At 24.6% G+C, this 14,813-nt stretch overlaps 1 protein-coding gene across 1 annotated transcript in view; it reads left to right on the forward strand.

Annotated features, from left to right (window-relative positions):
* LOC100210303 (AP-2 complex subunit alpha-2) overlaps positions 1-14,813 on the forward strand; it is a 46,908-nt gene that overhangs the window by 12,975 nt on the left and 19,120 nt on the right. The window contains exons 7-10 of the mRNA XM_065790622.1: positions 1,000-1,102; positions 2,646-2,707; positions 2,825-2,940; positions 3,420-3,491. Of these exons, the coding sequence (XP_065646694.1) occupies positions 1,000-1,102; positions 2,646-2,707; positions 2,825-2,940; positions 3,420-3,491 (353 nt within the window). The remainder of the gene's footprint in view (positions 1-999; positions 1,103-2,645; positions 2,708-2,824; positions 2,941-3,419; positions 3,492-14,813) is intronic.

The raw sequence follows: 14,813 nt of genomic DNA on the forward strand, positions 1-14,813 counted from the left end.
TCGAGCCCTGTATATATATATATATATATATATATATATATATATATATATATATATATATATATATATATATATATATATATATATATATATATATATATATATATATATATATATATATATATATATATATATATATATATATAATATTAATAAAAGTAATTTGGGTAGAGTAGTGCAAATATATTTATAATAATTTATTTTTATGTTATTATAATATTAAATATTATTAATTCACACAGTAAAAAAATATTGTCTATTGTTTCCAACATACATGTTACAACTGCCGGCAAGCTTCACAATGTCCTTTTATAAGTTATGTGTCTTAGTAAAAATATAATTTGCATCTGCAACGTAAAAACATCACCGCAGGATAATGGTTATAATTATTGGTTTAACGAAGCACACTTTAAAGATCGCTGGTACAAACATAAAAACTTTGTTCAATGCGAAAGTAAAGCAAATTCCACAGAACTTTCTAAATAGTTTGGAAAATAAAATAAAAAAGATTTTCAAATCTTATTCTTATGTGGAAGATTATTGATAAGGCGGAACCACATAAACCTAATGGAAAGTTGTGTAATCTTTGTTTAACTGAAAAATACGGTATCATTACATTATCTTTGAACTTATTGAATAAATGAAATGAACTAGTATCAAAAAACCACCACAAAAACAAATTTATTAATTGCAACTTTAACATTATCTAAGCTAACACTATGTTATATTTTTTTGTCATTACGGTTTTTAGTAATGTTTGATGATCGCATAAGGTGTAAAACTCTGAGTTATGTTTCAAATTTAATTGTAGTTATTTTATTCTTATTCTTATATATATATATATATATATATATATATATATATATATATATATATATATATATATATATATATATATATATATGTATATTGTTATTATTATTATTATTATTATTATTATTATTATTAGTATTATTATTATTATTATTAGTATTATTATTATTATTATTATTATTTTAGATAGTAACTTCCAATGATTTAAAAGATTATACATATTACTTTGTACCTGCTCCATGGCTTACTGTTAAATTATTGAGATTACTTCAAGTTTATCCAGCACCTGGTATTAAATTTTATGTTAATTTAGCAACTTTTTATCAAGCATAGTATGATAACTAGATGTGTTATTAGTATATTATAATGTTTCAAACTTTTGTTTTCATTTTTTTTTTATTTATTTATGATTTTGCTGTGTTTTCAACAAATTGATTTGACATTAGATGCCAAAAATTGAGCTTTTTTAATTTTTTTTTTTTTCTTAAATTCTGCAATATTTAAAAAAAAAGAAATTTTAAAGGTAAGTTTTCAAAGACTGCAGTAAATTATACTTATCAAGCTGTTATGAATGTTATATCGCATTATGGAAGTTGATATCATCACCATTTTATTAATACAACTAAATAAATGCCACTATTAAAGCAAAACAGATTAATCACCTTGATGGGTTGTTTTTTTTAAGAGTCAATGATACCAACTAATCCAGTTTTGTTTTTATCTTATTAGTTTACAATAGTATATTTATTTTCAACAATCCTGTATATTATTTTTAATTAAATATTTGTCTTGATTCTGTTTGTAAATTTTTCATCATTAAAATATTGTAAATTAGTTTTCTTACTTGGTTCTATTTTTTTTTTCTTTTTTTTTTTTTTGATAATTAATCAATCTATTTTTGTTTATTGATTCATGTGTGTATTTTTTCTTGTTATACATAAATTTGATGGGGTTAAAAAGACAAATTTTTAAAAATCATAAAGAACCTTAATTTTGCTTAAAAATTAGAATCGCATGTATCATTTTTCTGCAATCAGGAAAACAAGGTTTAGATTTAATTTTGGAATAGTTGCAGATATATTATCCAAAACACAAGCTGTAGTTGATTTGAAAACAGAGTGATAAAGATATGTTTTACTATGATTAAACTATGGCTAGAAAGTAAGAAAGATTCATTAGATTCAAGAGATGACTTAGAAGAATCTCTTTGCAAATAGTTTTGTAAATAAGATTAATGAGATCTGTCTTATCCTTTAGAGAAAAAATGAAATTCATGTATTAGAGATAAAATATTAGATTTACCTTTGTTAATCACACTTTTAAAGCTTTTATAAAAGTCTCTAAAGCCTATCTTTTTAAATAAAATTCAAAATTTAATTACCTGTTAATACCTTGGCATTAGTTTTTCTGGTGGTTAAAAAAAAACTGTTCTTATGGAGTTGTTCTGGTGAAGCTTAACTTTAAACTAATATGAGGGAATTTTTTATTTTCTCCATTGATCTCTTCTCCATAGTTCTGTAACCTTGTCTAAATTAAAACCAATGTATGTCTATTTTTATTTATGATTGTTATATGTTAAAATTTAAGTAAAGTATACAAATTTACTACACAACTTTTAACAAAAAGTTCTGAAAAATTTATAATTAAAATTTATAATTTATTTACAATAATTTTTTATTAAAATGTTAAGAGGTTTAATCTCTTGATATTTTAAATTAGGTTTTGTATCTTACAAACCTAAGAATGTTAAAATAATGTTATAAAGAGTTTTGTATATTACAAACTTATGTTATTAATTCAAGTGTGTTTAATAAAACTGACTTTTATATTAGATGAAGCTACGCTGTTGGGTAAACTAACAGATTGTTTAGAGACAATTTTAAATAAAGCGCAAGTGAGTATTTTAAAAGGCTTTGGTTAATGATTTGATTAATTTATTAATTTTAATGGATTAATTTTGACATTGTTATGAACTTGTTTGTTATCCAGTTTGTGATCTTATTTTATTTAGGAACCCCCTAAGTCTAAAAAGGTTCAACATCCTAACTCAAAAAATGCTATTTTGTTTGAAGCAATCAATCTAATTATTCATCTGGACTGTTTTGCAACTTATATTTTAAAGCTAAAGTGAGATTATATATATATATATATATATATATATATATATATATATATATATATATATATATATATATATATATATATATATATATATATATATATATATATATATATATATGTGTGTGTGTGTGTGTATATGAATATGTATATATAAATATATATATATATATATATATATATATAAATATATATATATATATATATAAATATATATATATATATATAAATATCAGCCCTCGGAATTAGGGTCGGCATTTGGCAATGCTGATCTAGAAGTGTTTGAGGTCGGCAAAAAATCATCGAACTTGTTTCTATGTTTTATGGTAAAACCTTTGTATCAAATTTTTTTTGCCAACCTCTAACAGATTAAGGTTGGCAAAAAATTGCTGACCTTGTTTTTCCTAATTTCAAGGGCTGGTATATTTATTTATATGTATATTTTTTCATATATGTATATATATATATATTTTTCTCTATATTTTTAGTGATCAACATTTATTGATCAGAGCATGCAATCAACTTGGTCTATATTTAACTCATCGTGAGACTAATTTAAGGTATAAGAAATTTAAAATGTTTGCAATTTTATTTTGGATATCTTTGAAATATTTGTGCATCTTTGTAATCAGTATTTTTAATTTTTTTTTTTTTTTTGCGATATTGGTTGTTTTATTTACCAAAGATATCATTACATTTTTTTGGTATTTGCCAGGTTTTATACACATTTTATGTTTTAAAGTTCAAAGAGTTTACATCACCTAAAATATGTAAGCAGTGTTCAAAATGTAATAATATTGTTCTAGAACAATGCAACCTGGGTTAGAACTTTGTTGTATCTCTGAGGTTGCTAGAAACAATAAAAAATACAGTTACTTCCATTAGCAATAATTATATCAGTTTTATTTGAGAGGAAAGATTTTAAAAAAAATGCTGTTCCTGATACACTAAGGACTGCAGCATATATTTCAGCTTCAGTTACTGAGTCAATGCTGAATCTGAGGGTGATTGTGGTCAGTTTAATTATTTAAATAAAATCATTTAATAAAACTAAATTAAAATAAATTTAAATCAGTTTAATTCGAATAACTTTATCCTAATCAATTAAATGTGTGTGTGTGTGTGTGTGTGTATGAATATATATATATATATATATATATATATATATATATATATATATATATATATATATATATATATATATATATATATATATATATATATATATATATATATATATATATATTAGGGTGGGTCGTACTTTTAAAATTTTGGATATGGGAGCGCGCGCAACATTTTTTTAATGTATTAGGGTATTAGAAGAGATGTGAATAATTTTTTTTTTCTTAAAAAGTTTATCTAGTGTGGGCGCAGGGCGTTTGAAAAATGTCAGTTTTACGAAAATCTTATCATATTGGCATTTTTCAGCCTTTTTTATATTAGCCAAAGGAAAGGCAATTATTAAATAACAATCAGACATAATATAGACATAAAAAAATATATATATTCGGTGCTACTTTTTTAATGCTATACAAACACGATAGACGTAAGAAAAGTTGGCTACCATTATGGATTTTACAAAAAAAATTCTCCTTATAAATTTTAAAAATGAGAGCGTGCGTGATATTTTTTTTAAGTATTAGGATATTAGAAAAGACGTGAATAATTTTTTTTTCTTCCTAAAAAGTTCATCTATTGTGGGCGCAGGGCATTTAAAAAACGATAGTTTTACTAAAAATGCATCAAATTAGCACTTTTCTGTCCTTTTATTTAAGCCTATGGCGATGCAATCATCAAAAAAGAACCAGGTATAATATAGACATTAAAATAAAACATAATTTGGGGTGCTACTCTTCATAAAGTCATAAATAAAATATATAAAATGTCATCTAAAAGATACAATATATTTAAAGTTCAACTTATTTACTGTGATCATAAATAATCAAAGCAAAACATCAAAAAATTAATATTGCTTAAATTAATTTAAATAGATCTTTTTTTGATTGTTTCACGGGCATGATTTCTCGATGTGCTAATGTTGCTCTTATGAACCCATCTCTTCTATCTTTTCCAAATACCGATTGAGAAGCTCGTGTGACTTCTTGGACACATCGTTCAATAGGTTGCCCATGAACAGGAAAACAAGGTACATACATCGGAATATCATTGTATTTTAAAAGTTCATCCTTTGACAATAAACATGTAAGTAAAGGTTTGTGTACATCCAAGCTCCAATCAATTAGATCAAAAATTGATTCAGCATTTTCATTATGTATATGACGTTTTCTACTTCTTACACTAGTGTTTCCGTATTTTAAATCTCCTCTTAATTTTAAAATTGTTTCAACTGCAAACTGTCTTTCTGTTTTTTCTAGACTACATAACAACGTTTGAAGAACATTTTCACTATGAGCATTCCATGAAGAAGATAAAACGTAGGGCATTACAACGTCTTTAACTTTAAGTCTTTGATGACAAAGAAGTTTTAACTGCTTGAGTATATGATTAGGCCCTTCAGTCCACTTCCACTTTACTTTGATTTCAAACCAAAGTGGCGCATAAACACCAACAATAAACTCCACCAGAAGTTGCAGATTATATGTTTCTTCAACTGAAAGTACGATTTCGGAGCACCAAAGTAAACATATTCTACTTGCAAAATTCAACCATCTTGCATGCGAATGTGGACCAATTTCTTTACTTTTAAGATTTTCCGGAAAAACCCCAGCTTTAATTGCATGGGTAATTTTATAAAGATACTTTTGATCATCTGATAGTGACTTTACAACTTCAGAGTCAAGTTCTATTATTGCATTAGGAAATTCAATTTTTACTATGCTATCTTTGACTTTGAAGCTAGTTGCCTTACCTATAAGTTTTCCAATAGAACCAGAAAAATTATTTTTAGACGTAGTTTTTCCATCAAGCTGAATCATTAGATGTCGGAGAGGTAGTTCATTTGTATGAAAAGCACAAATTATCTACATTAATTTTTTATCCAATTAATGTTCAAGGAAATGGGTAACACCTCCTTTCCAACCAGTGTTTAAATTTGTTGAACTAAATAGTCTCCGACATCATGATTCACAATCCATTCGTAAATATTATCAGCTATTTGCTCAGCTGCAGTCTCTACTCTTTCTTCAGAATTGTTAGTGAAATGAAAATGGTATTTTCCTCCAGGTTCAGAACAAACTGAATAATGTTCTTCTTTTTTTTCCGATGGGTGTAATTTTTCATCTTCTTCTACTCTCGTGTACTTAGTCAAATCTTTTCGTCCATCAAAAAATATACATTGAATATTATCATTCATCGCTACTTTTTCAGCTCTACCTCGGATTTCTTTCATTAACTTAGTCTTACTTCGTTTTATTTTGTTGTGATCAACGAAAATATCAGTATTTTTCTTTAAAAAATTTGCATCTTTTGCAAAAGCTAAAGTAGCAGTAGCTATGGCTGCTGCAGCTCTGTTAGATACCCCATACCTAATAGCTGCTTGAGAAACCCTGGTAATATCTAAGTAATTTTTTTTCAAACTGAAGTCAACTTTTTCTGTATTATCTGCATTTTTGTTGCCAATGTCCGAATCGTCTGTTGTTTGAAATTCTACTGCTAAAGGAGAAAATAATGTTAAACAATTTTAATGAAAAAAATTTATAATCAATTTATACTCAACTTTTTAATTCACAGTTTAAACAAAAATTGACAAAAATATTTTAGCATTTACTTGCATCCTCACTAAGTGTTCCAGGTATTTTAGAGTCTGATTCTTTTCTGCCTAAAAATCTTGTTAACCGATGTGTCTCTGGTATATCAACTAATCCTATTTGTAAAGAACTTTTGTTACCAATTTTATTTCTTTGAGCTTGTAGGAAAAATAGTTCTTGCAAAGGTATCTTTGCTACTTTTGGACATATGCAAGTTACATGAGCTTTAAAAAGACAACCATTGCATCCATTTTCATTACAGCTAAAGATGTTGCACTTACATTTTGTCAAGTCAAATAACTTATCAAGCTTGTCCGTATACATATTTCTTTTTTTTTGTAGTTCTCAGTTTTCTAATGTCTTTTGCAATCTTCCATTCAAGGACAAGTTTATCGACTGCGTATTTTTCTGAGACCAACGGGATTGTAGAATTTGCTGACATCCAAATACTTTTTATTTTAATAAATATTTGTATACACATACATCTTGTATTCAAATGTGTAACTGATCTATCACGCAACAAAATTCCATACCGTAAACTATCTCTCAGCGTAGGCAGCTCTGATAAACAAAGTTCGAGTCCATTACCCAATAGCTCATGCAATTTAGGGCATTTTAACATTGTTTGAGCTCGAGTAGATTTAGCCATTTATAGCAATGAAATTGATGTTATGTTTGTTAAGAAATATTGGTACTTTTTGTAGTAGGTAAAAAAACGACCTTTATAAATATGTTATAAATTTGTTAATTACATTTTTATTACAATATTTAGGATGCCAAAGTGATCATAAATAAATAAAACTCGTTTAAACCGCAAATCGTCAGGAAACTATTATCTTAGTAATTATCCTACAAATAAGCTATTGGAACTTTTTAAAAATAAAAAATCCAACACTATTTCCTGTATTTAAATAATTTTAATGGTTTTTAATAATAATGGAAACGAGGATATGAGTCCAAAGCCCACAAAGTTTGATGACTATGTTTCATGATTCACCTCATTTTATACTAGTAGCATTACGCACATTGAAAATAACAACAACAAGTTTTGTATACTAATTTTTTTTAAAGTTTTTCGTAAAACTGTCGTTTTTTAAACGCCCTGCGCCTACAATAAATGAACTTTTTAGGAAAAAAAAAATTATTCACGTCTTCTAATATCCTAACACATAGAAAAATTTTACGCGCGCTCCCATTTCTAAAATTTATAAGTAGATATTTTTTGTAAAATCCATAATGGTAGCCAACTTTTCTTACGTCTATCGTGTTTGTATAGCATTAAGAAAAGTAGCACCAAATATATATATAATTTTTTATGTCTATATTATGTCTTATTGTTTTTTAATAATTGCCTTTCCTTTGGATAATATAAAAAAGGCCAAAAAATGCCAATATGATAAGATTTTCGTAAAACTGACATTTTTCAAACACCCTGCGCCCACACTAGATGAACTTTTTAAGAAAAAAAAATTATTCACGTCTCTTCTAATACCCTAATACATAAAAAAAATGTTGCGCGCGCTCCCATATCCAAAATTTTAAAAGTACGACCCACCCTAATATATATATAAAGAGAGAGAGAACTCTTATATGTTGTCCAACATATAAGAGTTCTATATATATATATATATATATATATATATATATATATATATATATATATATATATATATATATATATATATATATATATATACATATATATATATATGTGTATATATATATATATATATATATATATATATATGTATATATATATATATATATATATATATATATATATATATATATATATATATATATATATATATATAATCAGTATTTTTAATTTTTTTTTTTTTTTTTGCGATATTGGTTGTTTTATTTACCAAAGATATCATTACATTTTTTTGGTATTTGCCAGGTTTTATACACATTTTATGTTTTAAAGTTCAAAGAGTTTACATCACCTAAAATATGTAAGCAGTGTTCAAAATGTAATAATATTGTTCTAGAACAATGCAACCTGGGTTAGAACTTTGTTGTATCTCTGAGGTTGCTAGAAACAATAAAAAATACAGTTACTTCCATTAGCAATAATTATATCAGTTTTATTTGAGAGGAAAGATTTAAAAAAAAATGCTGTTCCTGATACACTAAGGACTGCAGCATATATTTCAGCTTCAGTTACTGAGTCAATGCTTCAGTCAATGCTGAATCTGAGGGTGATTGTGGTCAGTTTAATTATTTAAATAAAATCATTTAATAAAACTAAATTAAAATAAATTTAAATCAGTTTAATCGAATAACTTTATCCTAATTAATTAAATGTGTGTGTGTGTGAATATATATATATATATATATATATATATATATATATATATATATATATATATATATATATATATATATATATATATATATATATATATATATATATATATATATATATATATATATATATATATACAAAGAGAGAGAGAGAGAGAGAGAGAACTCTTATATGTTGTCCGACATATAAGAGTTCTATATATATATATATATATATATATATATATATATATATATATATATATATATATATATATATATATAGAACTCTTATATGTTGTCAGTTTTTTCCATATTTTGTTGACAAAAAGTAAAAATTAAAATACAAGACCAAAATTTTTTTTTTTAATAATTGATAGACTGCCTGCATCAACCAAACCCTTAGTCAATGTAGCAGCACTCCCTTGAGGGTCAGGCTAAAAGCTAGTAGATTTAGCAGCACTCCGCTGCGAGTCAGGCTATTTGTCAGTCGATATAGCAGCACTCCCTTGTGAGTCAGGCTACTTGTCAGTCGATGTAGCAGCACTCCCTTGCAAGTCAGGCTATAAGATAGTCGATGTAGCAACACGCCGCGCATGATTTACAGTAAAAAAAATAAAATAAAAACATTTTATTAAAAAAATTAAAAATAAAAACATTTTATTAAAAAAAATAAAAATAAAAACATTGTTTGTATTGTTAAAAACATTCAGAATGTTTTTAAAAACAATCTGGTCAATTAAATTTGCGTTTTTGTGGTTTTTTTAAAAAACGAAAATATTTTTGCAAACCAAAATAATTATTAAAAACTTATGATAGTATTCGTTCTTCTGATTCTAGATAAAGCACACTTTAGCATGAAGGACTTTAGTTTTCTCACTTGCTTTAAGAGCTTCTTTTACAAATATTTTTTTTTTAACAAAATATAGTCTTTAAAAAGTGAATCAAGTTCACAAGAATACTTTTTAGGGCAATAAAACGAAAAGCAAAATTCAAAAGTGGTTTTAATCATTATTATTATAGTTCTATCATTATCATCTTTGCTATTATTGCTCTTCAAAAAAATTTTAATTCGTTTCGGTTTTTCAACGCTAAATTAAGTGCTTAAAATTTAACTAATTTGTTCTTTTAAGTAAATTTTAATAATTGGTTAATCTTTGTGTTTACTGTTTATCAATAAACTTAATTTCAACTTAAAATTTAATAATGATTTAAAAAAATAAATAGCATAAAAGTTATAACTGTTTACAGTATAAATATACGTATATAAGTTATTTGAATTTATTAAAAGAATGAAATCTCTAATTATAATAATTTTTTGTTTAAAGTTTTTCGAAGTATGACTGTTAAAATATGACTGAAAAAACTCAAAATGAGAGAGCAACAAAACAAGGTTACAAAAATTGAATGAAAATTTTTTTTTTGAATAAATTTTAGCTGTAAAAGCTGTTAACTTTTAACAACTTTTTAATTTATACTTTAAAGTGAAAGAGCGACAAAACAATTTTATATGATTTAAAAACATTTGTTCTTCAAAAGTAAATTTAACTTGCGACTTAAACCTTTTACTTTCATTATTAAATGTTAATTAATTAAAGTTTTTTTAAATATTACTTACAGTAAATATATGGTTTTAAATTTCATTTATATCATTTATAATAAATGACCACTACAAATAAATAAGTAACCACTAGAAAATAAAATGCCACAACCCATGTACATCGAGGTATTTTATTTACAAATTTATTTCTATTACTAACTGTCATGACCCGTAAAATATGGCTCTTGGTAAATCTATTCCACACCGACCTTTTCTATACTTATTTCTTACTTTGATATATTTTAGTAAGAGGTAGAAAAATAATTAAATTTATATTTAAAAACTATACTTGTTTACTTTTCAAAAGTATAAAATAAATTTTCTATTATATTTAACTTCAAAAAACCTTTAACGTTCTGGTAGACGTTGCGTTAATTGCTATTTATCAACGAATTGGATATCAGTACCAGTCTTAATAATATTTAGAATACCCACTTGAAATGTGTTAATTAAATACCATTGGTATAAATTTCAAAAAACATGGCATAACTTAAATATGTGGAATGACGGACTTAACATAACCTGTATAATTATTACTGAATCTTTATATATTACTGGTCATGGTAAGTCTATTCCACACCTACTATTTTAATAATTTCGCTTTACTTCAATAGTTTTTTAAAAAGTGCAAAATATAAAAATCTTTGTTTTTAATTAACGATTAACTTTCAATACTTTACAACTTTTGTAAACTTTTATATTTATAAAAAAAAACTGGGACGGACCCTTATAATTTTTTTTTAATAAGTTTTTAGTAATTTTTTTTAGGCCATCAACAGCTTATTTCATAGATCATCGAGGTTAATTTTTAAAATTCCGGAAAATTGTTTGGATAAAATATCTGGAATATATTTTCCCTTATTTTCATCTTAATTTTGATTTTAGATGAGTTGTTTCAGTTTTTTTTAATTTTAGTATGAGTGATGAGTGAAAAAGCTTAAAAAACAAATATATTACAAAAATATATATTCCTAAACTTTTATATGTATGGAAAACATTTTGGCTATCCGGTAAAACTATAAGATAAGAAAAATCTGGAATTCCGGAAATATCTGGATAAAGATAATTCCTGTTATTAGGGCTCTTGCCCTGTTAATTTTAAGGAATATTAAAGTTTCCATGTAAAATCTATTTTCTATAAAAAGTTGTCTCTTTAATGCGTACACTTAATCTATTTCTAAGCACATTAAAACCTTAAACTCTATCATGACATATGCGCAACAAATTTCTAACGGTGTTTCCATGTTTTTAGAAATTTTAAAAAGCTTTTTAAAAAATTCTCTACCTTTTGTTTGTTATAATATATCATGTCTTTATTATGATATGCATATAATCTCTATAATATATCATGTCTTTATTATGATATGCATATAATCTCTATAATATATCATGTCTTTATTATGATATGCATATAATCTCTATAACATATCATGTCTTTATTATGATAGAGATAACTCTATAATATATCATGTCTTTATTATGATAGAGATAATCTCTATAGACCTTTAAAATTGCTTTACTTTGTATTCTTGAAAATTGGAAAAAATTGAAAGAAAAAGAAATTAAGTGTGAAAACAAAAAGGTTTAAACCCACGCGAGTTACTTCAACCACTTTTGCATGCTACAATATTATCTTTTAACACTGTTTAATAAACTAAAGACTTATTAAACTTTATAAAACGGTAAAATACGAATAGTGACGGATTGTGGTTTCAAAACAATGCCTAATAGCTTTGTAAACTTAAAGATATTTTTATTTACACATTCATTAACAAATTAACAAAACATAATAATTTTTAATAATTTTCAATTGTTTGTCTATGTAAAAATAGTCAAAATCAGTAAGAAAAGCTATTACACAAAGCTATTACACAAAGTAACAAAAACATAATAGCTATTGGTGCAAAAAAATTTTGCAATTTGATCAGAAAATAAAATTATTCTTACCTTGACTGTGACAAATAATTTCTTTTTAAACTATTAGCTAATGATCAACTTAGCAAATTTTAAATGATAAAAGTTTACTAAGTTAAAACCATATTTTAACAGTAGACAATAAACATATGATAGTTGGTAGAGCATCAAAGAAGAACTAAAGAAATAAAATAACAACTAAATTTACTATGCGATGCATATTATATCTATTGAGTCTCGCCTAGCCTGATTTCTTTTATTTTGATTAAAATTTAATCTCAGCTCGCCTAGGCTCATCTCTTCTTTTTTATTATTATTATTTTTTTTTTCATTTGAATTTCCATGCTATATTTTTCTATGCAATGTTCTTATATCCGAAGATATTGTTGACTTAGTGTAGGAACAGCCACAAATAGTCATTAAAAGTAATCCAAAGTAGCGTCCGTTATTGACCAACATTTTTGCCTACCAAAGTACTACTCAAGCGCTGAGTTGGCGGTGACAGGATTTGAACTCATATCGTACAACAGTCTGTTTAACTTTTCGTTTGATGCTTTAACCAACTGAGCTATCCAGCCACTATCTTTCATTTTGACAAGGATTTATCTCAGCTCGCCTAACCAGGTTTCTTTCATTTTAAGGAAGTTTAATAATTTCACTTCTTAGATTATCAGACATAATTAAGCATCAAAGGAGTGTGTAAAAATGGTGCTTAAAAAAATAAAAGTTGAACTTTTATTTTTAGATTGAGCTTTGAGTTTTCTTTCTTAAACTTATCTAAAATACAGTGTAAGCAAATAAAACTGAGCATAATATAATAATTTAATTATATTCTACTAGACTATTAGTCATATTTAAATTAGATGTTTTAAAATAATTGAGCATTGTGCAAAGATAACATTTCTATCAAGAAATTAGACAAAAGTTTTAAATAAAATGATATAATCTTTTCAACTGAGTAATGTTATATATTTAAGGTAGCTCTTATTAATTATTGACAAAATATTTAATATCAAAGTATTTAATAAAAAGAAAAACAATTAAAAGTACTTAAATTTTTTTTTCTACAGGTAAAAACTCATAAATAAAGCAAATTGATAAAATTATAAGGCCTGTCTGCTCACTAAGTACTGCTAGCATTGAACAGTGAAAGGTAATCCTCCATCATTAAATCCCTTTCATTACTTTAAAATTTACTTAATGCAAAATTTGTAATAAATAATTAAATACAAACCTCTATAAACAATCATTTGCTTCAAGTAATGAAACTTGGAAATCCTGAAACTTCTAACTTCTTTGAACTATTTTCATTTTTTTTTTTAACATTTAATATTCTAAAGAAAAAAGGTAATAATACAATACAGAAAAATTAAAATGTGTGTATGTATGTATATATATATATATATATATATATTATATATATATATATATATATATATATATATATATATATATATATATATATATATATATATATATATATATATATATATATATATATATATATATATATACAACCCTCGGAATTAGGGTCGGCATTCGGCAATGTCGACCTGAAAGTGTTTGAGGTCAGCAAAAGATTGCCGACCTTGTTTATATTTTTTATAGTTTTTTCTCTGTTTTTTTTTAAGACCTTTGTATCAAATAATTTTTGCCGACCTCTAAAAGAATTAGGTCAGCAAATTATTGGCGACCTTTTTCCTGATTCCGAGGGTTATATATATATATATATATATATATATATATATATATATATATATATATATATATATATATATATATATATATATATATATATATATATATATATATATATATATATATATATATATATATATATATATATATATATATATATATATATATATATATATATATATATATATATATATTTCTAAATAAGCATAAACTAATATTTTAATTTTTAAACAATTTAATGCTCAAACAATTTTATTTTGTTCTAATAAACAATTGGAAAAACATAAAATGAACTTTAACACCCAGACTTGCAAAATGTTACATTAGATAGTTAAATCATTAAGTCATCAAAAATGTAACTGTAAAAAGTCTTCTTTAGCACTCAAAATCAAAAATGAAACTTTGAATTTAAAAAATTTTTCTTCTTATACAATTGATTAAAAAAAATTATAATAATAAAGAAAAAATTGAGTCGCCCAAAAAAAATTAAATCATGCATCAAAATAAAATTTCTGGTAGCCCTTCAAAAGATTTGGATTGCATTTGCTATCCAATAGGGCGATCTATAGGGCGATCGTGTCTGTACACTGATATATATATATATATATATATATATATATATATATATATATATATATATATATATATATATATATATATATATATATATATAT

Source organism: Hydra vulgaris, chromosome 02, assembly GCF_038396675.1.
Source record: "Hydra vulgaris chromosome 02, alternate assembly HydraT2T_AEP".
Lineage (NCBI taxonomy): Eukaryota > Metazoa > Cnidaria > Hydrozoa > Anthoathecata > Hydridae > Hydra > Hydra vulgaris.